Source organism: Bos indicus, chromosome 13 (genome assembly GCF_029378745.1).
Source record: "Bos indicus isolate NIAB-ARS_2022 breed Sahiwal x Tharparkar chromosome 13, NIAB-ARS_B.indTharparkar_mat_pri_1.0, whole genome shotgun sequence".
Lineage (NCBI taxonomy): Eukaryota > Metazoa > Chordata > Mammalia > Artiodactyla > Bovidae > Bos > Bos indicus.
The window spans coordinates 55299906-55326949 of NC_091772.1; the positions used below are offsets into that span (position 1 = coordinate 55299906).

Consider the following 27044-nt stretch of genomic DNA (forward strand, 5'->3'; position numbering starts at 1 on the left):
AGAACCACCTGGGCTTTGATGCAGAGTGCAAGCTGAAAGTCAGCTGGCTGGGCTGCAGATTGCCGGGGAGGGGCCCCCGCTGGGCTTATCGCCAGGATGGTGGCGAGGCCAGGGCTCTAGGAATCCCAAGACCTCTTGGCTCAGGCAACAACCATTTCCCATTTTGCTTTTTCATTTTCAACTGGTTGATATAATCTGCTTTGCTCATGACAGTATGGTGAGCATCCTTTTCTCACGGCAAAGGCATGAAAGCAATTTATTTTTTTCTCCTTGCTTCAGATCGTTAAAAGTTTGATCTTTATTACAGGCCATTGATGGTCACTGCTTTCCCTTCTGGGTGATTCTGTGTGAGCCCAGCAGACGCGTTTAATGCATGGCCTTGATTAAGGCCTAACTGAGATGCTGGCATGCCAATCCTGCGTCTCAGGAAAACCTTGTTTCTTAAGCCTGAATCCTGCGGATCTTTCTTCCAGCAACTTCTCACTTCTACCTGGATCACATCCTCAGCATGGAGTGCATTTTTTTCTCCCTAAGAGTTTGGGGATGTTTGTGGCTTTTAGAAACGTGATTTCTGCTAGGTTCCTCCGGAGCAGTGTGCCTGACAGGCAGGAGCCGGCTGCTGATGAAGCAGCTGTCAGCGCGTCACCAGCACTTTTGCAGGGACGAGGTGCGTGAGCTCGTTTGATTGACTCCCTTCCAGCTCAGGTTACAAATCCCGTTACAAGAGTGGCATAATTTGCAGAGCAGGGTAATGTCAGGGTCTCCAGCCCCCAGCGAGCCAGGCCTAGAAAGTCCAGAGGCCACATGCTCCTGCCGGTCCCACCCCAGGGAGCAGTGGAGGGTGGGGGGCAGCGAAGGTGTAGGGGGCAGTAGCTTTGCTGAGAAGCTCTGAGACTTACAGGCTGACCAAGGGCCTGGGGTACAGAAGTTCTCAGGGACAGTGGCCTCTGATTGGTTCTGCAGAGAGCTGATGGGTTTATGACATTTGGGGTTGCTCTTGAATTGGCAGGGGGCATGGCAGGGGGCTTGGTGGAGGTGGAGGGGAAGAGGGTAGGGGCTGGGCAGGGACCTGGGGGAACACAGGCAGACTTGGATCTCCAGTGGGAGTGGCTCCAATTTTCCGATTCCTGATAACTCTCCACATTGAGTGAACAGAGGAGGGATCCCGGGTGTCACGTGGGTCTGAGAATCCAGGGGCGCACATGCCCGGGGCAGGCTGCATTCAATTTCTATTTGATTATGATCTTGACTGTGGGATTGTGGGGTGTCACTTACTTTCATTTAAAAAATCGGGCTTGAATGAAAATAGGAATATAACGGGGTTTCCCAGGTGGCTCAGTGTTAAAGAATCCACCTACTAATGCAGAGCACGCAGGAAGTGTAGGTTGGATCCTTGGGTTGGGAAGAACCCTTGGAGAAGGGAATGGCTACCCACTTCAGTATTCTTGCCTGGAAGATTCCATGGACCAAGGCGCCTGGCAGGCTGCAGTCTATGGGGTCACAAAGCGTCAGATATGACTAAGCAACTGAGGACACAGCACAGCACAGGAATATAATGCTATAGCATCACTACAGGTCAGAGTCACAGTGAAATATACTCTAGAAAAACTCACCAAGTTAGAGAGAGCTCTGAGTCTGGCTCAGCATTTCTATTTAAAAGACAAATTCTTCTTCTTTTTTTTTTTTTTAATAAAGTGTTTTTAGATTTCACTTTATTTTATTGCTTTGCTTAGCAATACTCTCTTATTATGGTAAAAAGATACACTATGTTAAATCTACCCTCCTAACCATTTCTACATTTGCTGTTAAGCAGATTTGCACTGTTGGGCCACAGACCCCCAGAATTTTCCCAACTTGCAAAACTGAAACTCTGAGCCCACTAAACACCAATCACTCCCCCTTCTGTCCCCGTGCTTGACTGGAGCTGATTTTTACTGGCAAGAGTTCTGGGAACCTGCCCACAAGCAAAACCACTAAGCACACACAGGGGGCAGAAGGATGACAGTAATAATAACACCTACAGCACAGCCTTGCTCCATGATGATGGGCGGATTTCAACCCAGCCTAAAGCTTCTCCCCATGTCCTCCCCACACCCACCACCCTACCTTCTTCGCTGGGGTCAACCAGCACCTCGCTTAGCCAGTGGGCCGTCAATGACTGGTCTCGGCTGCCTTCTGCTTCTCTGCTTCTGTCTGGAGAGCCAGCCTGGCTCCTGCTGGAGGATGGAGGCCTTCCGCTCAGCCCAACCCCCACCAAGCCCCCAGGCTCGAGCAATAGTTGCTGGGGTGGTGAGGACTACTGCAGCAAGAGACACAGTGATCTTTTCAAATAAAACTCAGGTCACCCCTCCCTGCAAAACTCCCACCGCCCCTGGGAGTGCCCATATGCCTCCCTGTGGCCTCTGGGTTCAGCTGAGGGCTTCCCATCACCCCTCTCTGGCCTCTCTGCCCTTGCCCCTCAGTCGCCCGTCTGTCTTGTATGTAGGTTGTAATGTTTGCACTCAGCATTCTGCCTTTGTTCCTGAAGAACCAAGCCACGAAAAACAGCTCCGGCCAGAGAAGGCCTGCTTTCCTTCACAAGTCCTCATGGGTTAAAACCCAAGTTCCTGCTCTGGTCTCCTTATCCATCACCTCCAACTGGATAAGCTTGCACCTCCACACATGCCAGCTTTGCCTCCCCTCTTCCTTGCAAAAGCTAATTAGTCCTGGTGTCACGGACACGCGGCTATGATTACAGTCATCACTGGCTCTCAGGACCTTGATGGCTAACGAGAGATCCCTCGTTGTCAGGTGCCTCCGAGCTGGGGATCGGCTTTAGTTATGTAAACGGCGGAGATGACAGGCGAGCGTGTCTTCCTGGGTGTCATTTACAATTTGCCACAACACTGAAGATCCTAGATTAATTTGATTTCTGAATTGTGCTGACATGTCACACCCGTTGTTCATTCGGCCGGCCAACCCTGGAAAGACGGGTTGGTTGTGACAGCGCACCAGTCTTAGAAACACTTCTGAACAGCCACAGAGAAATGAGAAGCCTCAACTGGTGGAATTGGTCATCTGCGTTAATTCCGAGTTAAAGGTCTCAAGCCCACAGAGAACGCTCCACACGGCTGCATCAATGACCTTGCCATCTCCCAGGCAGTAGCACGTGACTTCCTGCTGGGGCTGCAGTTGGTTTTCAGGGGCAGATGAACAAACACAGCTTTTAAACAATCACATCATTTAGCTGCCGTTTTTTAGGGCGGGTCCGTTTTCCTTAGGCCTAGTTCTGGGAGCTTTTCATTAAACAATGATTGTGTAAAGTGGCCTTTAAGCTTATTTTGAGGGGGGTGGTGATGGGATGAATTGGGAGGTTAGGGTTGACATATATACAGGCTTGCCTGGCGGCTGAGTGGTAAAGAATCCACCTGCAATGCAGGAGATGTGAGTTCGATCCGTGGGTTGGGAAAAATACCCTGGAAAAGGAAATGGCAACCCACTCCAGTATTCTTGCCTGGAAAATCCCATGGACAGAGAAGCCTGGAGAGGTACGATCCACGGGGTCTCAACAAGTCAGACACAACTTAGTGACTAAACAACAACATCAACAAAATAAAACAAAGAACGAATGAGAACCTATTGCATAGCACAGAGAGCGCTCCTCAGTGCTCTGCGGTGACCTAAATGGGAGGGACATCCAGAAGGCAGGGGATATGTGTATACATATAGCCGTTTTACGTTGTACAGCAGAAACTAAAACAACATGGTAAAGCAACTATACTCCAGTACAAGTTAATTAAACAATAAACTTAATTCATAGGAAAAGTGAGCTGACTAAAACAGCACCATCAGGGAAACCATAGCATATGCAGATTCCAACCGAAGGTAGAAAGTATGGAGGTGGGGTCATGAAATGCTTACCCCAGCGGCTTGACCCAGACCCCACGACCGTCCTGACCCCACCTCGTCCCCATCTGAAAGGCAAACGGGAGGTTGCAAACACTGGGAGGGAGAAGGCAAAGCTGAGAAGCTGCTCTGAGGTGCAGAGTCGACTGCTCTTCTGTTGCTAATCATGGTAGGAAGGATCCTGCAAGTACCCCTTAATGTTCCGAGACGAGTTCGCCCTAGGAGGGGCAAAGCGGGGTGGAGGAAGCCCCACACATCATTAAGATCTAGAGCCGGGCCTTAATGTGCCCACGGTCTTGAAATGAGGTCTAAATGGAGCCTTTTTTCTGACTGCAGGGCATGGTGGTTATAAATGTGTCTTTGCACGGAGATTTAGCTGTGTTTTTTGCAGCTGCCGTTGCTGCATTTGAAACGAGGCCAAGAAAACAGATGTACCCGTTAGGTTTGAGATCAGAGTCACGGTTCTGGAAGTGCAGACTCTTGGGTGACCCAGAGCTTTGTGAGAAGAGAGTTCTCGAAGCCCTGTCCCCACCCATAGTGGTACCTGTCCCCTCGTCTGTCGGGGCAAGGTTTCCAAGTCACTGCGGCCCAGGTCCGTGCAGCCACAGATGATTTCCAGGTGCCTTGAACACGGCCAGAGTACGTCTCACCGCCTTTGTCAGTCTCAGGCATAATTTTGTCTGGATTGGGGCATGCTGGCAGACCGGCCTTTTCCAGCCTCTGGTCTTGCCCAACCCAGCCCAGCCCAGCCCAGCCCAGTCCACCCAGCATGGTTTTGGAGCTCCTGGTGCCTACATCCCAGCCATGCCTGCCAGCCCACTGCTTGGCTGATGTTATTTAAGGTAACAGCGATGACATCATTGGCTGTGAGTGTTCTGTCTTTGCTGAGCAACCCCAGATACCCTGGGGGTTGATAAAGTGCTATGGGCAAAATCCCAAGGTACCTGGTCGCCCTCTTGATACAAGACACTTTCCCCGCTTGTTCCACCATGCCATTCGCGCCTGAAGAGTTGTCAGTAATTTCTCAGCTTGTCTTGTCCTCTTGCTTCTGCTTATTTCCTGAGCACAATTACCGTGTGGCTGCTCCACACAGTTTATCACGGTGCACAAGACCTGCCCGAGGCTGCCCTCCCTCCTGGATGGTGGGAGTTGCCAGACCTCCAGGCGGGGCCAGGATCCCAGGCTCCCTGCAGGCAGCAGAGGGGGTCGATGAGAAGGAGGTTTCTGGACCCGATCGATTTAGCCTGAATAGCCCCAAACTCAGACACGGTAGGTATCCTGAATCCCTGTTACCAGGTGCTCAGAGAGAGGCCATAGAACAGATAGTCCTCTCAACATCCTGACCATTCTAAGGCCCCCAACCTCCACAAAGACACCAGCCAGGCAGAGCCAGCCTGGCTCACCCTGTGGTTTGGAATACAGTGACTGTGGGCTTGACAATACCCATTGATTCTTCCAATATCACCCACTTTCTTCCCATGGCAGCTTCTCCCCACCAGGCAGCTCCTGAACCCTCCCAGTGGATCCTCCACGCCCCCCATAGCACTGCGTCAGCCGGGGCGGGCGTGTGTGTGGTAGGGGTGTTTCCATGGTCTCGGAAACTCATAGATCAGAACAAACGTCTCCTTCGTTTTCAAAATCGTCTACTGTGGTGGTTTCTTAGCAACCCATTATTAGAGGGCTTCTTGGCAGTTAAAATAAGCTCTGCCTCTCTCAAAAGTGTGGTTCTGGTTTCAAGAAGCCCAGATCCAATCTGTGCCAGGCATCCGTGTCACCTGGCGGAAGGCGGCCCTCAACCGTGTCCTTGGGGCCAGCTTGGCCCTGCATTGCTCCCAGGGATGGAGGGGTGGCAGATGGCCCCTCCATCATCCCACTTGGCCTCATGGAGTGCTGACGTGGAGAGGTGCTACACATGCATGAGGCTGAGATGGATGCGGCTGCGGTGGGGATGGAGGGGCCTGCCTTCACTGTCTCTACTCTCCTCCGGAAATTAAACAGCTGTCAGAGTGAAAGGCTGTGTGGTCTTCCTCCAACGGCCCCACCTCTAGCCTGGTCTGTGCCTAGACTCTGTTATGGTGGTGAACTTCTAACAGGAGTGTCCCTCAGCTCTGCTGGGGCCCGTGTGCGGGCATCTATGTGCGTACATGTGTGCGTGTGGGTGTACCTGCGCATGCATATATGCATGCACAACATATGCACACACGTGTAGGTGTGCACATATGTGTGCAGGTGGACACACATACATGTGCATATATGTATGCACGGCATGTACACACATTACACAGGTGTATGCACATATGTGTGCACACATGTGTATATATGCCCGTGTGTGTGTGTGTGAGCATCTCTCTGGGGAAAGGGTCTGGAACTACCCTCAGACCCTCAAATGGATGTGGATTGCCCCCAACCCCACATTATAGTTTTTCATGGCAGCAGAGCACCTTCTGAATTATCGGGGTATAGACCCATGTGGGTGGGTTCTGGCACCCACCTTCAGGGGTGTAGACTGACCTTGTGCTGTTCTAAACCATGGGTGTAAGTGGAGCCTGGTCTCTGTTCTGGGCATGAGACCTCAGGTGCACGCCTCAGCCCTGGGGAGGGAATGAGGACACCCCTCTTCCTGGCACCTATGAAGAAACAAACAGGCCCTCTGGAGAGGGCCCTGCACCTTGCTGGCCCCGGGTGGCTGAACTGGACATGGAGCCCCCTGCCCTCCCCACCCTCTGGGGCCTGGGCTGAGTACAGGGGTGGTGGGGGTGGGGGTGGGGGTGGGAGAAGGTGAGTGGCATTCTGCTCCTTCATTTACTGAACGTCGGCTTCCCACAAAAACACTGCCAAGGATTTTCAGCCTTTCTTCTTCACTGTGGATAAGAAACCAAAGGCTCAGAGTCCCATCAGAGCCCTGTGGTTCCCATGCAACTCCCTCTCCTCTGAGAGGGGTGGATCTCTGCCAGGATGATGGGAGGTTGGGGGGCAGGGAGCCTGCCTGGCACCCTTGTCTTATTACAATGGGGACATGGCTCAGTCTGCAGGCACAGGGACGGCCTGGGGATACCAGACCCTGGCCGTGCACCAGGGTCACCTGGGCAGCTTCCGGACACCCCCAGGGCTCCAGCTGTCCTGAGATCAGTGCGAGCAGAGTCTATGGGGCGGTCACTGGGGCTTCCCTGAGAAGCGAGCGCAGTTAGGCCCATGCTGCCCACTGGTCTCCCTGCCACTCCTAGAATTCAGCTGTGGCTCCTTAAAATGGCCTGACCCTGTGGGGTCCCCAGGATCCAGCCCCATTCCCCTCGGCCTCATTCCTGCCCACACTGCCCCCCACGGAGCACACGTGCTCTTGGGTGGCTTGTTTGGAGCCGCTGGTCCCTCTGCCTAGGGGCTTTCTTGGGTCTTCTTACCTCATTGCTGGGTGGGTATAGGAGCTAATCAGATTCATGAACTGCTCCTGAGAATTTGCTGGAACCACTGGGTGGAGAGAGACTCTCTCCTTCCATGGAACTGGGGATGTGGGGGTACGTGCTCTGTGCTGCTCATGCCTGGGGTTGAGGGGCGCTGCTGAGATGGGCTAATGTCAAGGATGGCAGATCCACAAGACGAGAAGAAAGCCACCTGATGACAGACTTCGCCTGAGCGCCTAGATCCTACCATTCCTGAAGCTGACACAGCTTGTCATGTTTCATCTACACGAGCCATAAACCCTGAGTTTGAGTGGACTTCTACCAGTTGCAGGCAGAATCCTGACTCTTCTACTCCAGACCTCGGCCCCCGTCATTTCCTATTCAGGTGATGGTGGCTTCCACACTGGCCCCTCGACTTGAGACCCTTCCTCCCCCCTGAGTTTCTGAGTCTGCTGCCCCTGCTCACCTGCTGGGTCCCCACTCTGGGCCCCCCAGCTTGACCCCAATACACCAGAAGCTGAACTTGCCCCCAGGTGAGAGGTGGCCAGGTCTAAGCTCTTCTTATAATGAATTTTTATCTAGACAGTTTTATAATCCAGCGGCTTGGGAGACTGGGGAGACTAAGTTTTCTACAGATGGCCCTTCCTGTGTGGCCAAGCAGGGAGCTAGTGTGTCCACCTCCTAGGACCACAGACAACACCCTGAAACTGTCGCCCCAGGATGCCCCACCTGGAGAATGCCTGGGTTGAGCCTCGTCCATGCTTCCTCACAGCAGTGGCACGGAGCCCCCCATTTGGGTGGATTCCATCAGCAGGGGGATAAACTCAGAGGAGCAGAGACTTTGGCTGCAATCTCCCAGCCAAAGCTTCCTTAAAGTGTAATCAAGTTACCGTTTCACAGTTCCAAATAAAGTTGAACAGGCGAATGCAAAGATCTCATTCGGGAGTCGAGCTTAAATTTAAATACCGCCTGCCTCCCGGAATTAGGGATTTTCAGACTTTGAAATAACCAGCCCAGGGAAATTGGTTTGGACAGACTCTTTGCCTGCACGTCTCTCTCGGTGGCATTGGTAATTGCTGGCTGGATGGATTGCCACCGGCATGCCAAGTACCTGCGAGTTCCTCGCTGGTCCGTAAGCACTGGGAGGTCAGAATCTGCTGGGGCCACCCAGCGGGGACCCCGCAGCACTTCACGGGCACACGGGTGAGGTAGATGCCATCAGACACCTCACTGAAGAGACTGGACGGCTCATGGATAGGTGGTTAATTAGCGGGTTGTTGTGTGAAGCGTGGGGGTGGGGGTGAAAGAGGAGGCTCCTTGCGGTCCACAACTTGTCAGATTCCAGCAGCGACATCGCAGACACGACTACCTCCCCATCTGCCCACGCCCAGGGATGCCAGACTCACTCCAAATGGATGACAAGGCAGAAATACTCGAGCCAGACCCAGTCTGTGAGCATTGTGCAAAGGTAGGTGGGGTGAGGAGTACAGGACCCAGCCTGCAGCACATAGGGTGCCCTCCCCTGACCAGCGGCCCCCAGTGATGAGGCTTGGGAGTCAGTGGAGGGCAGCCCTGGTCACCTGCCCCACCCACATCCACACCTGCGGCAGCATCTCTGCTCAGTAGGTCCTCAGACCCTCGCCGCCCCGGGGCGTGCAAGGGGTCTCCACAGATCTCGCTTTGCTTTTCTTCAGTCACTGTCTTGTTTGCAGCCATCCTGGAGCTGGTATGGCTGAATAGTATGAAGCAGCAAGTGAAAAACACAAGCCAAAGATTCCTATTTTTCCTTCCCTCCAACAGAGAAGCTTGTTTTTCTTTCTCTGAGTAAGTTTTCCTTCAAAGAGGTAATCTGCAGAAATCATGCCTTTACTGCTAATCCAGAGATGGTAAAAATGGGGATGCTGGCCACCCCCGGACCTGGACGCTCTGGGCTCCCAGTACACTTTGCCAGACTTTGTGGGTTCCCAGCCTAGCTCTGTGCTTTGAGCTGTGACCTCCAGTGAGAACCTTGGTCTCTCTGAGCCTGATGCCTCTGGTGGGAACAGATGTGGGTCAAAGTCCACTTCTCCTCCAGGGCTTAGGGGTTGAACTGAGCAGGGGTGGTGTTGCCTGCATTAGGCCCCTAGGGAGGCTAGAAAAGGTGAGCTGTTGTGAACATCCTTGTTTCTGGGGGAGCAGGTAACACAGCATGATGGGAAAGGGGGCAGAGACCAGACAGCACCTCCTCTCCTCCCACCTACAGGGGTCCCCATATCCTGCCTTGGAATTGACCGGCTGAACAGGGCCATATGTCCTATTCAAAGATGTCCGGGTCTGGATCCCTGGAATCCATGAGTGTCACCTCGCAGGATAAATAAGAGTCTGCAGGCATGATTGCATTCAGGCTCTTGGGCTGGGAGATGATCTTGGATCAGCCAGGAGGCCCTAAGGTCCTTACATGGCAGAGGGAGAGGGGATTTGACTAAAGAGCAGCCAGGAGTGGGTGCTGTGATGCTGGCCTTGGAGATGCAGGAGGGGCTGCTGGCTGAGGAAAACAGGTGCCTCCAGAGGCTGGAAACAGCCAGGATTCTCCCAGAGCTTGTGGACCGGCAGGAAGAGGGGCCCCGCACTCCTTGCATTCAGAGGTGCCGGAGCAGCATCAAGAATTCACACGGATTGTCCTGAGCTTTGGAGGGTTCTGCTTCACAAGGGATGTTGAGGACACACTCCCGGCCCCACGACTCGACTAGGAAGGGCCAGAGGTGGCCCAGATGCCAAGGCTGACCCCCGATTGCCCTCCGTCTGGCTGTCACAAAGGAGAATTCCTGTGAGGTCCAGCTACAGACTAGGTGCTCAGAAAGAGGCCACATGGGTGAAGCTGTGTTACCTGGGAAATCCCTGACCTGAGTCAGGGTTCACTGGCCTCTGAGCACAGGATGCCCATAGAGGGGTCTCTCCAGGCACCCCTCCTAGGTGGTAGATAAATGTCCCAGAGCTACTGCTGCCCTCCCCCGCAGGCCTGTGAATGAACACACCCCTCCCACACCCACCTCTGCTGCCAGCAGCTCAAGAAGCCCCAGAAAGGCCTCTTTGGTCTGTCGTGTTCTGTCCCTGCTCCTGGCCACGAGTTGTGCAGCGTCCGGCTGGGGTACCTGAGCATGTACAGTAGGATGTTTTGGGCTTGTAGGGGGGTACGAGACACAGCACACCTTGCCGCCCAGGGCTGGCAGAAGGGTGGGAGCAGGGCAGCTTGGGGGCATCTGCTGCTACTGCGATGGGCCTCCTTCCACTCCAGGATGTTCCTGGATGGAGTGAGGGGCTGCAGGGAGAGGAGACAGTGTTGGGAGCACCTTGCTGAGCTCAGCAGACACATTCGCAGAAACCCCGCCGTTGGTCCCCAGCAGGACCCCCAAACTGAGCATCCTTGTCTTGGGAGGGGCCCACAGGTATCTTGTGGGGTGTGCCAGCCTCTGCCCGCTGAAACCATGAGGGTCAACACAGAACAAACTGGGGACCCACGCTGAAGCTGCCGGGCACAAGTACCAAACGTGAAAGCTGACTTTGAGGAAGGAGAGTTAGCCTGCAAAGTCCCCACCAGCCTTAAGAGAATTTCGACTCAGGGCTGTTTATGGCTTGCTCGAATTCTCCTGATATTCATGGGGCTATTTAAAAATAATCCTCTTACACTCTGAAACATATTAAACTGTTTTTTTCCCTGGAGTGTAACAGCTGGGTGTCAACCAACTCTACACTTACAGCAGCCAGATACATGGACCTGCCCCAGTAAAGTTCCCAATTTAAATGTGATTTCCCGATGGAAGCAAAAAAACAGCTATTTAGTTTATTTAAACTATTCAAATATTATCTGAGTATTTAGAAACATTTATAGGGGCTAATTATAAGTAACAGTTGATCAGGAATGTAGCTGCTAGAAAATTAACCCTCAATAACTACAGCTCTGACAAGTAGCTGGTATGTACTTAACGTTACATTAAAAGCTTTTAAAATTTGCATTAAGAGGGTCTAGAGCTCAGCGCAATCTCCGGGGACCTGATTTCAAGGAAGGATCTGCCACCGCGCAACCTCTGGCTCCGAACGAGACGGGTCAATAGGGCTAGTTTTTATCGGTTTCCCCAACCTGGGAGCCAAGCAAAAGGTTGGAAACAGCCTGGTTTTCTTCAGCAAACATCCTCCCAGTGTGAGAGTCTTTGGGGCCCACAGCTGGCCCCATGGGAGGTGTGTGTCCTGGTCCACAGCAACCCCCTCCGCCCCAACCACAGAGGCTTGGCCTGGATTCCACCTGGACCTTCTTGATCTGAACCCCAGGCTCTGAGAGGCCTGGCACCAGCATCGTTTTAAGCCCAGATGCGTATTACTATTTCTAAACACAGTCAGAGCTTCACACGAGCCAGAACTTGCTTAATTTAAAAACCTCGGCTGGGACTTCCTTGGTGGTCCAGTGGCTAAGACTGTTCTCCAATGCATGGAGCCCTGGTTCAATCCCTGGTTGGGGAATTAGATCCCACATACTGCATCTAAGAGTTTGAACGCTGCAACTAGAAAGATCCCATGTGCCTCAGTGAAGACTGAAGACCCCTCATGCTGCGACTAAGACCCAGTGCAGCTGAAACCAAACCAAACCTGGGCTGTGGACAGACACATTCCGCTGTCAGGCAAACGTTTACCTCTCTGTCATGATGCTTTAGGCTCTTTCGTGGTCATTTCTTGCCCTGGGCTTTGCCATGGTTCACAAGAAGAAAGGATGGTGTGAACTCTTTCTAATTGGTGGTGACATTAGTGTCCCTTCAATGCTAGATGGAGGGGAGGGACACATGTGGCTTCCTCACTGACTGGCCTTCTGGCCCCCAGATACCAGGCTGCAGAGCAAAGCACGCCCCCCTTGGCCCTGGGCTGGGGCCCCACCTCCCGTGCAGCCAGGAGGGAGGGTGCCCTGTGGCAGTGTGTCCCCCCACCTTGGGGCAGGGTTAGGGGCATCCCATGGGCAGTCACCATTCACACCAGCCAGTCAGGAGGCTGCACGGTCCCACTCTTCCTCTGTCTCCCCTCCTGTCCTGCCAGGCCCATGTCACCATCCCTTGGGCTGAATTCCCCCATCCTGGAGCTCAGGAGCAGCTCCCATCCTTAATGTTCCATCTCTCACATGCAGCCTGCAGCTGAAGGCATATCACAGAGGACAAATCAGACAGCGTTCCTGCAGGGGGGCGGTGGCGGGGAGGCATCACCTAGACCTGCCACCGGGCCGGAGGCCCTGAGGGACCTAGTTCCTGCTCTCCTTCCTGGTCAGCCTTCCTACCTCCTCCCGGTGCTGGCCACATTCTTACTGCACAGACCTCCATCCCTCTGTGTACCAAGCTCATTCCGGCTCCAGGGCCTTTGCACTTGCTGTTCTCTCTGCCTGATCCTCGCACAGCTGGCTTCTAGCCCTGTAGGAGCTCAAGGGCCTTGGGTGACACACCCCATCTGATGCACCAGTTCTGTAGCCAACTGGCCCGTCCCTGCCCATCTCATCCCTGTGTTCGATTTTATCATGGTTCCTTCCACGTTCTGAACCTCTCTCTTCTCTTGTCTGTCTCCACCAGCAGCACGTCAGCTCTCCAGGACGGGATGGGACCATGACTATGGGGCTCAGTGCTGACCTCAGAGTCAGTGCTGGACAGATGTCTTTGAATTGACTGACCAGGTCACTATTTGCTTCCAGCCTAAACTGGACTTCTCCCTAAAAAACCTGAAATTCCCTCTAAGGAGGAAGCTGGAGGAACAAACACACTTCTTTCACATAAGCCACATTTTTTGGCTGTTGATGATCTGAGAAAGCAATCAAGATATTTTCTCCGGTCCTAAAGTCTTGCTCAGGGATCGGCGTCATCATCGAGTTCAGTAGTTCTGTCATGTTCATAGTTAAGCCAAATGGATGGCTCTCCCCCAAACCTGGGGGAGGATTTCCCACCACTATAAAAAAATGTATTACCTTTGTCCTCAAGGGGGAGCCTTCAAATGCTGAAAGGATTTTAATGATGCCAACTAACCATGTGGGGTTTTTGACTTCTTCAGTTTATCCTCTACTTCGCAGGCCTTCTAAGTTTTGAAAAAGTAGATGGAGTGTGTGTTGCTGTGGTCACGGCAGATTCTGCCTTACAGTGTGCAGGGCGCTGAGAGTCCTGGATGGCCAGCATGGACGGGCAGACACTAGGTAGACAAGCGGGTAGGTGGGCGAGGGAGAGATGGATGGATGGACAGACAAACGAGTGTATGGATGGACGAATGGATGGACGCATGGGCAGACAGATAGGGACATGGATGGATGGAGAGAGAGGTGGACAGATAAATGTACAGAGGGATGGAGGAATAGGTGTACAGATGGACAGTCACTGGCCTGATAGGTTACGGACATACTAGTCACCCTGACATGCTTTCCCACCAGCCCTGTCCAAATCTACAGGGTAACTTTGCAGCCTGGTTTACTTTTGGACTCTCTTCTTTTTGTTTATGTGTTTGGCTGCGTCGGGTCTTAGCTATGGCACGCGGATCTTCGATGCCTTACGCGGATCTTTCATTGTGGCTCATGGACTTTCTAGTTGTGGTGAGCAGGTTTGGTTGCTCCCCAGCATGTGGGATCTTAGTTCCCGACCAGTGACTGAACCCATGTCACCTGCATTGCAAGGCAGATTCTTAACCACTGCACCGCCTGGGAAGTCCCAAGGATTCTATTCTTTTTAGTAGGAAGCCTAAGTGTTGATTTGGGTGCTGATTTCCGGAGACAAAGTGCCCAGGCTTGGGACCTCCCTGTTTAGCCACGGGGAACAAGCCTCTTCTCTCTCTTCTCTGTTGGTTCCGCTTCCTAGAGGCAACAGGTAAGTTGAAAACGTGCTTCTGAGCCCTGACCAGCTCCGACCTGCATGCAGCTCCCTGGGCTGCGGGGATGATGTGCGGGGGACAGAGGTGGCCTCAGAACCCAGCAGAGCATGGAGAGCAGGTTTCTGCCAGCACATGGGACACACCAGCCGTGCCCGCTCCCTTAATGTGTTTCACATACGTAGACCGTTCCTGAAGCCACGACTGAGGTAACCCACTTCGTCCTCATGATGCACTGCTCAGGGATAGAGGAGGGGCGCGAAGGTGTGGGTCAGGCTGCTGGCACCTTGTCCCGGGGGGCACCTCTACAACCTGGGGGGCTTAGGAGGGCCCAGGCCTCTATGAGACGCTGCTCAGTTGTCTGCTTGGGTTTGCTTTTAACAAACAGACACTGAGGCTCCGTGGCTTTTCTTGTTCTTAACGCCTCCTTCTTTGGGAAATGAAATCAGCTTCTTGACTTAATAAGCCTTTACAGCTCAAGAAGCCCCAAAGCCCAAATCAAGCTGGTAACTCAATGGCCAAGCAGACTGGGAGGCTGAACACCTAAGTGTAGGTGCAAATGCCTCTTTGGACTTGGGTTTGATTAAGTGAGGGCCAGTGCTGAGGCTGTTCCTGATAGTCGAGATGGAGAGGGCCCTGTGCTGAGGGCTGTGGTGGCCTGAGACCCAGCCGCTCTTGGACGGGACTGTAGCCAGAAGTAAACAAAGCTCAGAGCAGTCTGGCTGCAAGTCCAGCCGTCAACACAGCCTGTCTCGGGTGTCATTTTTAAGAATAACTTTGGAGATGTAGGCTTGACTGCTCCAGCATCACGGGGGCGGCTGAAACCACAGCACCGTCTGCCACTGTCTTCTGTAGGTTAGAGGCGGCCTGAGCTCCCTCCCCAGACACTCTCTGTTCTGACTGGCTTTGCTTGTGAGCTGGCACCTCTGTGCTCTTGTTCCAGGGAGGGGAAGTCAGATCCTCAGCTGAGAGCCTTGTGGACACAGATTGCACTGCTCCCCACCCCCGCCGAGCCCCCGACCTGATTCTGTACAATTTGGAGGAAGAGTCTTCAAAATAAAGTGTCTGTGGTTTGGAAGTGATTAACAGGAGACACTAAGTATCAGAAACAAACCTGTGTCTCCGGCAGGACGGTGGTGACTCTGGGGGTTTCTTGTTGTCGTCCCAGGATGGCAGGGGCCTGTGGGCTTCTCCCCCTAGGCTCCAGGGGACACCTGGACGACCCCTGGACATCAGCAGTGGTGTTCTCTGCCATCTGCTCCCTCCTGAGCTTGGAGGCATCTCAGAAAACAAAGACTGCACGGTGTGTCCTCCCTCCTCAGTGCCTGCAGGGACCCCCGTCCGTGACCACCCCGGGGTCATGTGTCCTTCTGGTGGTCGCCCTGCAACTGCTGCTCCCATCACGTGCACACTGAGGGTCAGAAGCTCCAGGGCCCCCTGGCCACGGATGGACAGAGTGACTAAAGGGAGCCCCTTATTCCCCGGGGATCATTAGCACCGTATTGGGTCATCCTGATGGGCAAGCCCCTTGTGACCTGGCCCTGGCACTCCCTGCCTCATCACCCTCACCCTCTCTCTGCCCATCCCCATACAGCCACTCTGACCTCCTGGCTCTTCCTTCAAGACTGAGCTTTTATACTTGATGTTCCCTCTGTCTAGAATGCTCTTCCCCTTGGTATCACCCTGGTTCATCTGCCCCTGTATTCGCGCTCATACCAGGGAAGGCTCTCTGGGCTGCCTTGTTTGATGGGAACACCCTCGCACCCCACATCTCCTGGTTCCCAATACATAATCATGTATGAAGTTTGCTTCTCCCTCTCCCTGAACAGTAGACTCTGGGTGACTGGGCTCTTCCTCATCGTGTCTTTGAGTGTCCTCTGTGCCCGGAACAGCAGAGGGGATGCTCAGTGTACATGTCCAGGCTTAACCTTCACTGTGACCTGTCATCATTTCATACAAAAAAGGAGGCCACACCGCAGAATGAAGGGCACCCATTCCAGGAAAGGACAGCTGACAGCCCTTCCCCGAGGTACCCTCAAGTCTCTACATGCTCAAGCTTATCTGCAGGCCACCCACCCTGCAGCAGCCCCCCTGACCCCACTCATCAGTGTAGGAATGAGGGTCAGAAGTCAGTTTCCCTGGTAATGTCCACATAGTCCTGGAGGTGACTTAGGAGTAAAAGAACAATTAACTAGTCCTGCCCACAAGGATTGGTGGGGGGAGAGTGTGTGTGTGGGGAGAAGCAGGCTTCACCCACATAGCCACCTCTTCCCTCAATTACTGGCCACTGCTCCCCAAGTTCTGGAGTCTTCTGAGCTCTGATGAGCCCCACCTGTGCTCTTCCTTGGTGTCCACAGTGAGCCCTAACCATACATGTAGGTCGTGTCCATACTTGTGGACATCTGGTCTGTGGACACGAGGCCTGGGGGCTGCGGCAGAACCCTGGCTTGTGGGAAACGGTCGGGGAGAGGAAGGCCCTGGGAGCTGACCATTCTCAGCAGGTGCTCAGAGTCCACGTCCTAAACCCCATCCACCCAGGGTGATCCAGAGATTCTACGACTAAATTACATTTCTGAATATTAAATTAATGGTGGAAACCTAAAATATTAATATATTCTAATTGAATATTCTCCAATAAATTATCTGAGCATTTACAGAAATTTGATTTTACTTTCATTTCTTAAGGAACTTTCAGCTGCATAAATATAGCCATTAAAGCAATTCAAGAAAGGGATCATTCTCTACTCAGATGAGGGAGCCGTAAACACAAAGGGACTTGCACGTGTCTTCTGCACGATTGATTAAATCACAGAACCCACGGTGCAGAGGCATTCAACGACGCTTTCTTCAGGTCCCTCTGGCTTTTGTGAGGGTAATGCATGCTCCCCTCAAGTAATTACAGGGAGGCCTGGAGGCTGCCTCAAAAGAGCCCCGAAGGCACGCTTGGTGGGGGCTGTGCTTTCAGAACTGACTTGGGGGCTGACAGTGCTGACCCTCCCCACCAGGGCTGGGCAGACGATGGACCCCGCATTGCAGGTGCTGGGCACTCTTGCTGCCCCGCCTCACCAGGAAAGGAGTCCTGCTATTTCTCTGAAACTGTTACTCCCAATACTTGAACACGTTCTCGTGGAGGGTGGAGGTGCGTCTCCTGGTGTGGACAAGCAGATGCCCAGTGGATTCTCTTCTTCAATCATTTCAACTCCTTTAATTCCAGCTCCTTCTGCTCCAGCTCCTTCCATTTCAGCGACCCTTGAAACAGTGGAAAATGTGGTGGAGGCAGAGGTGACACTTCTGCAATCTCTTCAGATCTACTTGCAAAGGAAATTCAGACACGAGCAAAATCCCGGAGCAACCCTGCTCTGTTTCTTCCCAGAGGCTGAGAAAATCTACTTCCTCTTCACTCACCCGTACGCATTTCTGGCTTTGATGAATAGGCCAGAGAGACCCACTACAGAGGTTAGGAATTGGAGCATCTGAAGGCTCTGCCTCTTAGAAAGCAGCCACCTCTGCCCAGAACCTGCTCCCAGGTGACTCCTTGAAAGGGAGGTACACTGAGCTTTCGGAGGGCAACATCCACCTGGCAGAGGGTCCTGTGCACTCGGAGGTGGGTCTTGTGCACCTGTAGAAGTTGCATAGCCACAGGGGCAAGTTCCAGTTACACTGCTGTGTGCGTCAGACAATCACCCTGACAAGCAAGGCTGAGTCTAGAGCTCGGGCCACATTAGTTGTCTTTCTAGCAGGTCCTGTTGTTGTCATATTTGTTATAACTATAGAAATTATAAACCCACAATATACTGCTATATGTTTGCTTTAAATAGTCAGCTGCCTGTTTAAGTAAGAGGAAAAATAGTCTTTTATGTCAACCCACACATTTATTTTTTTCCTGTGTTCTCCATATCTTCCTGTAGATCTCAATTTCCAACAGGTGTCATTTCTTTTCAGCCTAAAGGACATCATTTACTGCTTAATGTGGGCTCGCTGGTAAGGAGTTCCTTAAGTTTGTTTATCAGAAAGGCCTTTATTTAACCTTTAATTTTGAGCGATATGTTTTTTCTGGATATAGGATTCTTGGTTGACAGTTTATTTTCATTGAGCAATTTGAAAACATCATTGCCCAGAGACCTCCATCACTCCTACAGAGAATCCAGCCCTTGCTCTCATTGTGGTCCTTGTTGTGCTTCATTCTTCCTCTTTTTCAACAATTTTTCTCTCTAGTTTTAGAATTTCAGCAGTTTGACAATAATTAAGGTATGGCTTTGTTTGTTTTTATCCTACTCAAGATTCACTGAACTTATCAGATCTGTAAGTTTGTCTCTCTACCACATTTGGGGAAATTTCAGGCATTTTTCTTATCTTATCACCTCTCTCCTCTTTCTTTGGGATTCCAATTACACACATTAGGCCACTTGATCTTATCCTATCAAAACTCTGTGCATTTCAATCCTCTCTCTCCTGCCATTCTTCAGGTTGAATAATTTTTACTGATTGATGCACTGACCTTTCTTCTGCCCTCTACAATCTACTTTGTAAGCCCATCCAGTAAGTTTTTCATTAGAGACACCACGCTCTCCAGTTTTACCATTTCCATTTGGTTGTAGTTTTGGAGTTTCCATTTTTCTGTTGTTATTCTCAATGTGTTCATTCATTCTGACCATATTTTCCTTTAAGTCCTTGAAGTATATTTGTGAGAGATATTTTAAAGGCCCTGTTGCTAATTCCAATATCTGGGTTAGATTCTATGAGCAGTTTTTGCCTAATTTTCGGTCACGTTTTCCTTTATTGGCATGTCTAGTACTTTTTGTTTGTATTCTGGTCATTGTAATCATTGTAGATGATACACTGTAGAGAAGCTGGCTCTGCTGTCTTTTTCTAAAGGGTGTTGACTTGGCTGGACTGAAATTTAAATCTGTTTACCTTGCCTGGTGAGTCTCTTCTTGATTCTTTCAATCATCTAGCTGTTGCTTTTCTCTGGATTCTCTGGAATCTTCTGTGTGCATGTACATTTCAAGGGGCAGCTGAGGAACTGGAGAGAATTTATGAGTATTTCTGGGAGTCTCCACCTCTGGCTACATATTTTACAGGATTTATCCCCTCACATTCCAGCTGTTTTGTCAGTTCTAAATCCCATCTTCCAACTCCTCTGGCCAGAAAGACTGGTTTTCTGGGTGAGCTCTAGCTACATTTTGATGCAAGGACAGATTGGGGGTGCTCTTAAAGACACACAAACACAGGTCACACTCAGTTCTGTTTTCTTTTCAAGGGTGGAGTCCCCAGCAGTTTCTGCCTACTATTGATCATTCTCAAGCAACTTCAAATAGTTTTTAGCAAAAACATTTCCCCAAAGTTTACAACTGTTATTTGAGGAGTATTCATCTGATATACACTACTCCTGCACTCCAGAAACAGAACTTCCAGTTTCATTATTTCCAAGTATTGTTTATCTAACCCAACAATCTCCATAATGATCATGAAAAGCGGACTACTAGATCTGTGCACAATAGTTGAATCATTCATTCACTCAGTAAAACTTAATGACATCTGTTCTGTCCCCATTGTTGTGTTTGACAGGTGAACTATCTCTCAAGGACCTCTGTGTTTACTGGGGAGACAGACTGATAATTACCGAAAAAAAAAACAGTGTCAAAAACTCTGCCACATACGCAGACAATGGGGGAGGGCCTGTGTTAGTCCTGAGATGTGGAGCATTCTCAGAGAACAGAGGAAGTAGGCAGGTTGGGGTGGCTAAAACACAGGGAAAACACAGGACTCCAGGAAACGAAGGATGTGATCAGAAATGGAAGCTGCGCGTGGCCCAGCATGGTGGGAGTTTGGGCACAGTCAGATCATGGGGTCCCATAGGATGTGCTTGGGGGTTAGGTTTTCTCCTGGTGACAACAGGGAAATGATGGGAGGGGGACAAGACATGCACACTGTGCTTTGAGAGCTAACCTGGCTTCCACAAGAAGGTGCATAATACCACATCCATCATTCATGAATGGATGGATGCCTTCAGAGTACCAGGTTCTGAGGTAGGCTCAGTGACAATTACATTGCTAGAGCACCCAGCAAATGTTTTGTAGGATAACACAGAATGCATACATGTATAGGATAACACATGTATTCATACATCTGATGAACATTTATGGAGAGTCTATCCTGGGCAGATCTGGGGTTATCTTCCATTTCCCTGTCACACATCTCATGATGCAGACCCAAGACCAGGGCACTTTTCATCCCACAACTGGCTCCTGAGCCCTTGTTCCCCAATCCCAGGTCATCCTCTGTTTATACAAAGGTCTGTAAACATTTGTGGGTGGACCTGAGGCTGTGTGGTCCACATGCACAAAATGGGAACTGAACTGTCAAGAACATGTGAGAAAACCTTTGACTTCAGTTGGTTGAAGCTCATTTGGGTTATCTGATGTCAAGGGGCTGGTTTTTATGACATTTCCCAAGTCACCTGCAGCCCAGTTCTTGCTCTCCCTACTCTAGGTGAGTCTCTGGCTCATCTTTTCCACGTGGCCATCTTCCACACAGAGCAATTACGTAAGGACTTCCTTCTGGAGCCTTCTATTCAGAGCTTCCTCTCCAGGCCGGCTCTCAGGCAAGGGCTCTGAGGATGGGTTTGGATGACTCGTTGTCTATTAAAATGCCAACTTCCAAAATTAAAGAACTTGTCTCCCAAGAGCATTGCCTGCCTCCTCGTCATCTTGAGCCGACTCCTACGGTTGCCCTGGACAACCTCTCAAGTTAACCAGTTCTGAATTTTTATTAGACTCAGCTAAGAATGTGTCCTCTTTCTAAAAGTTTGATTTTACCCTCATTCTGAATCTTGCCAGAAGTCAAACCTAACATACACGCTAGAAAAGTGAGTGTCTTTTCAAAACCCTCCTCTAATCTACATGTGAAGGCGTCCTAACCGAGGTAGTAAAGGGACCAAACTCCGGATGACAAGTGGGAAATGGATGCCTGCTGCTTCTTGAGGCCACAAAAGGGCTGTGTATTTTCTCTTTTCTGACTCTCTAGCCTGCACAGTGCCTGGCACCCATAGGTGGCCCCAAACCGTTCCATCCGGAGCCCAGACAGAGCTGGAATTCAGGAGCAGGAAGGTCGCCTGTTACCCTTTGCCAGGGGGCCCCCTCCTGCATTTTCCATGATCCTGGATAATGAAGAGCCTCTGTGCAGCTTCCTAGGGGGTTGGCTTAATGGCTGTGAACTGCTTCCTCCTTCCTTCTGAGAGGAAGCACAGCCTGGATCTTCCGAGTGGGATCTCCATGAAGTGGCTGCATCTCCTCACTCACCACTTAATTTAGCTCGTGATTTAATTTGGGTGGGCACAGCCCCTGAGTTGTTCCACCCCTCGCCACGGCCATCACAGCTCCCCGCAAGCCCTCCAGCCACAGCAACCCTCTCCTGGCCCAGGACTCCCCTCTGCCTACCTATTATCTCTTCTCCCCGCCCAGCAGAAGGAAGGCTTGTGAAGAAACATGATATCCTTTCCAAGGAAAAAGCCTGTAATTAACGGAGGTTTTTTGGGAAGAACATTCTGCCTGCTCCTCTCCCTCCCACTTTTTCATTTAACATATTTTATCAGAATGAAATGCCTTAATGAGCACAGAATTGCAGCTGATCCCAGCTGCACCTCCATGGTCCGCACCCGGCTTCCCGCTCCCATCAAGCTGTATTCACGCTCACTGTGATTGGGGGCTTCTTTCAGGAGCACCTCTCCCCCCCCAAAAAAACACTGACAGGAAACTCATCGATTTCCTGTAGACAGAAATGTGTCAGAAAAGAACCCCAAACCCTTGTCTGTGCTACTTAAGAGTTTAAGGAGGAAAGGGGGGAGGAGAGAGGGAGAGAGGGCAGGAAGAGGCAGACAGTGAGCACGTGAGAGTGTGGGTCTGCGTGTGAAGTGGGAACGGGTGTATGCACACCTGTGTGTGTGTGCATTTGTATGCATGAGTTTCTGGGCTGAGTTCTCACGTAATGACTTGAAATCCATTGTGTGTGTGTTAGTCACTCAGTCGTGTCTGAGTCTTTGAGACCCCATGGACTGTAGCCTGCCAGACTCCTCTGTCCATGGGATTTCCTAGGCAAGAATACTGGAGTGGATTGCCATTTCTTTCTAGAGGGGATCTTCCTGATCCAGAGATTGAACCTGAGTCTCCTGCATTGCAGGTGGATTCTTTACCATCTGAGCCACCAGGAAAGCCTTTTGGAATCCATTGGGAAAACACAAATACTGTACAGAAACCATAATGGAGACTCTATTTTCCATCTGCTGAAGATTCATCTCCCCAAAAGGATCAGCTCAACTTGGATGCCTGACTCTGGTGGAAGCAGTCTGACCCCGGAGGAGCCAGGACAACAGTGCCAAGATCCCCCAGATGCCCTGTGTCTCGACCACCATGGGCACCCAGGACAGTGTTCACCACTGGCGTGGCTCCAATTGCTCACTCACACATTCATTCAACACAGGCAGTGTCTACTGTTCACAGCACTAGAGATGCAGGCAGGCCTGGCCTTCAGGAGGCCTGTCCTTAGATGAGTAAATAATGAGCATGATGTAGGAGCATACTAAGTATGGAGGACAAACAGCAGGACAGCAGGGTAAAGACAGACAAGCTCAGAGAAGGGCAGTAAGTCAGGTTCGATCGCTCACCTCCGCCACCCTCTCCTTGGAGCAGAGGGACCCTTAGAGAGGAAAGGACATGCACCATTGTCATCTCAGGGAAACCTGCTGGGTCAGCGACCAGTGCTTCCCCACACATAGCCCTCCTCCTGGGGCAGAGCTGGGCTGTGTACCCTGGTTCCCCTGCAATTTGGCCAATGGGATTCTGGCCCAATTGGTGTTTGCCATGTCCAGGCCCAACCATCCTGTGCCCCTCGCTCTGGAGCCCTGAGTGACCATCCTCAAGTGACCGTTCCAGGAGCAAGAAATAAGCATGTATTGAGTTATATTTCTGAAATTGTGGGAAAGCTTGTCATAGCATCAGCCCACCCTAAGCCACCCTCTCTTCCTGCAGTCTGCGTCAGAGCAGAGATCGACTTGGAGGTAGCCTCCCTCCAAGGGCTGCAGACACATTGGACGTCTGAGGAGCAGAGGACACACTCTCCAAACCACAGCAACGCTTCAGACTAGAAAACAGGAGAGCTTGCCCCGCAGTGACTCTGAATTGTGACTGCTGGCTTCCGGCATGTGGAATGTGCAGCTCTGCTCACCTGACGCCGGACACCTTGCCTGCTCACCAGCAAGGCCAGTCATTGGAGCTTACATCTACAAGGACCTGAGAGCCTCTGCCTGCTGCTGCTTGCCTGCCCAATGCGCAAGCTTTGTGTTAACTTGGGAGGGGGAGTGTTTTCCCCCATTGGAGCATGTAGACATCACTGTGGCTTGTGAGAAGACATATCCCCATCAACATGCCCGTGGGCTGGTGGGGTGGTGAGCCCCTGCCAGTGAGGGGAAGCCAGCCCTCCCCCTGCCATCACCAGCCACAACTTCTCTGTCCCTGGGACCCTGGAGGGGGTCAGGAGGAAAGCACACCAGTGTGTTTTCCTCCATCGTCCAGCAGAGGACAGACACGGCAGGACCAACGGACCCAGTAGATCCTGGGGACCCTCGCAGGATAAGGCTCTGCCCATGGAAGAGCCTTTCACAAGCCTATGTGCAGCCTGTGAGACAGAGGAGGGAATTTCCATGTGTCAGGTGATAATAGCATTAACCTGGGAGACTGGGAACCAGGGCAGCAGAATATTCCAGCAGTGCTTCTAACTGGCTGGCTGTAAATCTGAGATTCCAACAATTCCTCTTCAGGTTCGAGTTGGATTAACGTGCTAGAGCAGCTCACAGAATTCAGAAATGTGCACTCACTGGCTTGTCAGTTTATTGTAAAGGCTGTGACTTGGGAACAATCAGATGGAAGAGGGGTGTGGGGTGAGGCGGGGAAGGGGCACCCCAGATCTCCATGTGCTCACCCCCCGAGGCTCTCTGAACCCCGTCCTTTTTGGTTTTTATGGAGGCTTGCTTCATCACATCAGCATGATTGATTAAATCATGGCCACTGGTTCAACCTCCAGCCCCCTTTCCATCCTGGAGGTAGGGGTGGCAGAAGTACAGTACCAGCCCTCTGGTCTCAGGGTTGGTTCCCCTGCTGACAAGGGTCCCCTGCTTTCCAAAAGTCCCCTTGTGCATAAACTCAGCTGTGCTAGACAGGGTTTGCTATGAATGTCTGCAGACATCTTTTTCACTCTTATCTTTTAGGAAACTGCATAGGCTTTAGGGGTTCTGGTGAATAACGGGGATGAACACCAAACTATATATTTCTTAAGTCACAGCATCACGTGTGGAGAAGGCAGGATGATGTTCATGACATGTCACTGTGGCTGTGATGTGTGTGTGGTGGGGTGTCTGACCTGGGGTCCCTGCAAAGTTTGCAGCTTCATCTCTGCATATTAAACACCACCCTCCCTTTTTGCATCAAACAGAATAGGAAACAAAACAGACAAATCAGGCCAAGAAATGAAGATAACACCTTAATAACAGAGTGGGGCAAGGCACTCTCCATGGATGGCATTATCTACTGGAATTCTCACTACCATTTTATCAAATTATTGCTTATATTGGGTTGCAATTTTCATTCAAAGGGAAGAAGAAAATGCTAGTTGATGGCCTTGATTATTGAAACATGAATTTGTGAAATGAGTCTTTCCCTCCTTCAGGAAAAGCAACCTCATGGTGGCTGTCAGGAGCAGATGACACCGAGGGAAAAGACACAGAACTGCCCCCTGGCGCCCCAGGCTCATTCTCAGGCTCTCTGACTTCACCAAGGTCACTGTTAGCACAGAGAAGCCATCATTCTCCATTTAGCATCTTAGTCATAATGGGGAAGAAGTGTGAACAAACAGATCAAAGGAAGATGTCAGAGGTCAAGGGCCACGACCCAAGTTCCTGTCCCATCTCCTCCCAAGCACCAGAGTTGTCACTTGACAGTGACCGGAGAGAGAGGACCCAAAGCGAGCAGGCCTGTCCACCCTGGAGGATGCGACCGCCCTTCTGATTTTTTTCTGTTCTGTGCAATACTGATCTTGTTACTGAAAAGGCGAAATCTTGATCTTCTCAGACACCCAGTGCACAGCCATCCCAAGCTCCAGGAATATGCCTATCAGGCTCAATTCTTGACATCCTGGGAGAAGAAGCCTAGACTAAAGCTGAGAGCAGCCCCCTCGGCAGGAGGCTCTCCACTCACCCTCACCAGCTGCTGCGGGAAGGGCCCGCGAGAGTTCTCTGGCACGTTGATGGGTGGGATGACCCAGTCCCGTTTCTGCCTTCTCAGCCCGTTGGAGCTCTGGCGCTGTGGCCATGGCAGCAGCGTGTCTTTCGGAGGCTGGACGGGGTCCGGGACTGTGTTCTTCTTTCCTTTCTGCAGAAAGGGAGAAAAGAGGCAGAGGAGCCTGGTTAGGTTTTGCAGAGGAAAAGGCATCACTTAGAATCTGTGTGTGTGTGTGTGTGTGTGTGTGTGTGTGTGTGTTAATCACTAAGTCGTGTTAGACTCTTTGCAAACCCATGGACTATAGGTTGTTAGGCTCCTCTGTCCATAGGAGTCTCCAGGCAAGAATACTGGAGTGGGTTGCCATTTCCTTCTCCAGGGGATCTTTCTGACCCGGGGATTGAACTCTGGTCTCCTGTATTGCAGGCTGATTCTTTACCATCTGAGCCACCAGGGAAACCCCTGGAATCTAGATCCAGGAAAAGACAGGATGGTGTTGGGAAAAGTGTGTGTGTAGGGGTATATGCTAGGGGGAACAATTCTAGCAAACCTCTCGTCTGTACAAAGAAATGGACTACAGATTGAGTGGGGGTAAAGAAAATACAGCTGACTATTTAACAAGTAGATCAGGGCTTTTAAAGAGGAAAACAATGGGGAAAAATGACAAAGGAAAGTACTCATATATTTTAATTTAAAACCCTTATTTATGGATGAATTTACAACAAATATGACCAGAGTTAATAACCTCACTATATAAAGAGTTCCTATAAATCAATAAAAATGGAACTTTATTATAACAGGAAAAAGACCACAAATAGATAATTACAGCAAAATAAATACAAAGGATTGATAAACTCATGAAAAATGTTCACATCTTCCAGTTATCAAACCAAACCAAAGTGGTGTATCTTCCTCACCCATCACAGTGATGGAGTATATAAAGTGAGCCCTCTGCACTGAGGTGTATGCTCTGAGTCAGCAGGGCTGATGATTGAGGGTGTGGGATTTGGTGTCACACAGACCCTCGTCCAAAGATTTGTGGACATAGGGAAGGCCCTCAATCTCTCTAAGCTTCAGCTGCTTCTTTTAAAAAGTAGGGGTGGTATAACAGTACTGAATTCAGAGAGTTGCTATGGAAATTAGACTGGTAAGAGCCCATGCCTGATGGGAACCAGTGGGTCTGGATGTTGGCTGTTCTGAAGTCATGGACCTCATCACTGCTGGGACCAGCATTTGGCCAGTGACTTTCAAGGGCCTCAGAAAAGATCCTTGCTCTTGACCCCATAACTCCAGAGCCAAAACCTGTCCCAGTGAAACTGTGTGGACAAAACCCTACAAATAAAGACGTTCATTGTAGTTGTCTTTATGATAATAGTGTGTATATATAAAAGAGTAAAAATATCAGGAAAAAATTCTGGAATTCGGATAGTAGTAAATAGTAGTTAAATGCATTGCACTGCGTTCATATTTTGGGCTATTACATGTCATGAGAAGTTACTCTTTGAATACACGAAGAAATTCCATACGATAATAGTAAATGAAGAGACGGTGCCAAAGTTACAGGCCATATGAGTCCCATGATTTTTTCAAGGGTAGAGAAAAGGCTGGAAGGAAACACACAGAAATGTGAACTCTGGTCTTC

The 27044-nt window shown here is 50.9% G+C and overlaps 1 protein-coding gene across 2 annotated transcripts in view; it reads right to left on the minus strand.

The window, feature by feature from the left end:
- CDH4 (cadherin 4) overlaps positions 1-27044 on the minus strand; it is a 478906-nt gene that overhangs the window by 83225 nt on the left and 368637 nt on the right. Inside the window, exon 4 of one of the 2 annotated variants that reach the window (XM_070801344.1) lies at positions 25388-25555. In XM_070801344.1, the coding sequence (XP_070657445.1) occupies positions 25388-25555 (168 nt within the window). Of the gene's footprint in view, positions 1-25381; positions 25556-27044 lie in introns of both variants that reach the window. The other variant, XM_019972101.2, reaches the window with a different exon arrangement.